The 1,665-nt window shown below is 48.8% G+C and overlaps 1 protein-coding gene across 1 annotated transcript; it reads left to right on the forward strand.

Annotated features, from left to right (window-relative positions):
• Positions 1-916: 916 nt before the first annotated feature.
• LOC115462073 (regulatory factor X-associated protein-like) lies at positions 917-1,306 on the forward strand. Its single transcript, XM_030192113.1, has one exon. It carries the CDS (start codon positions 917-919, stop codon positions 1,304-1,306), a length of 390 nt encoding a protein of 129 aa, XP_030047973.1.
• Positions 1,307-1,665: the final 359 nt, after the last annotated feature.

Raw genomic sequence — 1,665 nt, forward strand, 5'->3', positions numbered from 1 at the left:
TAGTAGGATGTCTCCCTGCCTCAAGGTATTGTTCTGCTCCCTGAATCATCCCTTCTAATGAGCGAACCCCTTGCTTGATGAACCACTCCCGTATCTGGGTAGGTATGGCGAACAAAAATTGTTCCACTATGATCTCCTCCACTATCTGTTCGGCCGTCTTCTTGTGTGGCTCCAGCCATTTATAGGCTAAGTCTCTCAGTTTCTGGGCAAAAGCCCGTGGACGAACCTCACTCCCCGTAATAGTCTCCCTAAAAAGTCTCCTATAATGATCTTTAGTTAGACCATACCTATTTTTAATGGCCGCTACTACTTGCTTACAGTCCATAGAGTTATCCGCTGGTTTGGCTTTGAATGCAGCCAGGGCTTCCCCAGCGAGGCATCCTGCCAGACGAATAGCCCACTGTTCTTTCGGCCATTGAACTGCCATGAAGGTCTCAATAAAGTCATCTACATTTTATTTATTATTTATTGCATTTGTATCCCACATTTTCCCACCTTTTTGCGGGTTCAGTGTGGCTTACAATATGAGTTGAATATTGGAAATACAATTGTTACAGATAGTTGTGGATAATATTATGCAGGGTTATGCGAAACAATTGGGGTGTCGTTAAGGGATGTAATAATGCTCCCTCCCCCATTCGCCCCAAAGAAAAAGATCCGAAAGGAGTGGTTCCTACCCCCATGGGTAAACCGGCAGTAGAGCTGGGTGCCGCCACTTTATCCAACAGGTTCCCAATAGCCTGCATCTGTCCTTGCAACGCCTGCAGAAGAGGTACATGTTGTTCCTTCGAGGCCTGTACCACCGTTGGGCTTCTTAGTAATGTCAGTCTTTTTTGATTTAATACTTGTTCCAAGAGACTAGGTCTGGCAGGACGATCTCCCAACAGAACTTGTCTTTTGCTTTGTCATTGAAGAAATGGTGAACGCCAGTCAGAGGTTGGGTGAGGTGTCCCCGGCGGTAGAGGAAGAGGCTGGCGTGCGGGTACTGTACAGCTTACTTCCCGCAGGGCCTGAAGATGAGGCTGAATTGCTGGACATGTCCGACCCCCTGGACAGCACAGCCAGCCCCGAGGAGTTGGATGAGGAGGAGAACTCGGGGCGACAGCAGAAGCTGCGATGGGGTGCTGGTGGTAGTGTTGGCGACGGAGGCAACGGGAATAGTAGGACGTGCACTTACGAGGGCTGCCAGGAGACGGGCGGTGGCGGGGTGCAAGGTGCAAAGCAGCGCAAACCCTGGATGTGCAAGAAGCACCGCAACAAAGTGTACAAGGACAAGTACAAGCGCAAAAAGAGCAACCAAGCCTGATAATGGTGGCAGGCTTCCGCTTTTCATCCGACGTTAACCCACAAAGTCCCTCAAGACAGCAAGCTTTTAGTACCAAAACTGTTTATTCCTTTTTCTTTTCTATTTCTCTCTCCCTAAATATCCCAGGTTAAAAAATCAGTCCCAAACAGGCAACAGTCCCATTCACTGAAAAAGAAAAATCAAAAACCCCAAACTTCCTTTCTTTTCAAACCCTCCCCCCACCCCCCCAAAAAAAGTCCAGGCCTCCTGGCTTTCCGTTTAAAGTCTTTCCTATTAGGTGGTTGCAGGTTGGCAGTTCACCTCCCTCTACACAGCAACTCGACTCCTGTGACCACCTGCTGCCTTCAATCCCCTGCAAC

The sequence above is a fragment of the Microcaecilia unicolor genome, chromosome 2 (genome assembly GCF_901765095.1).
Source record: "Microcaecilia unicolor chromosome 2, aMicUni1.1, whole genome shotgun sequence".
NCBI lineage: Eukaryota > Metazoa > Chordata > Amphibia > Gymnophiona > Siphonopidae > Microcaecilia > Microcaecilia unicolor.

What these genes read in the sequence shown, in the direction of transcription:
- LOC115462073 (XM_030192113.1), top strand. Translation starts at nt 917, where the DNA reads ATGGTGAACGCCAGTCAGAGGTTGGGTGAGGTGTCCCCGGCGGTAGAG.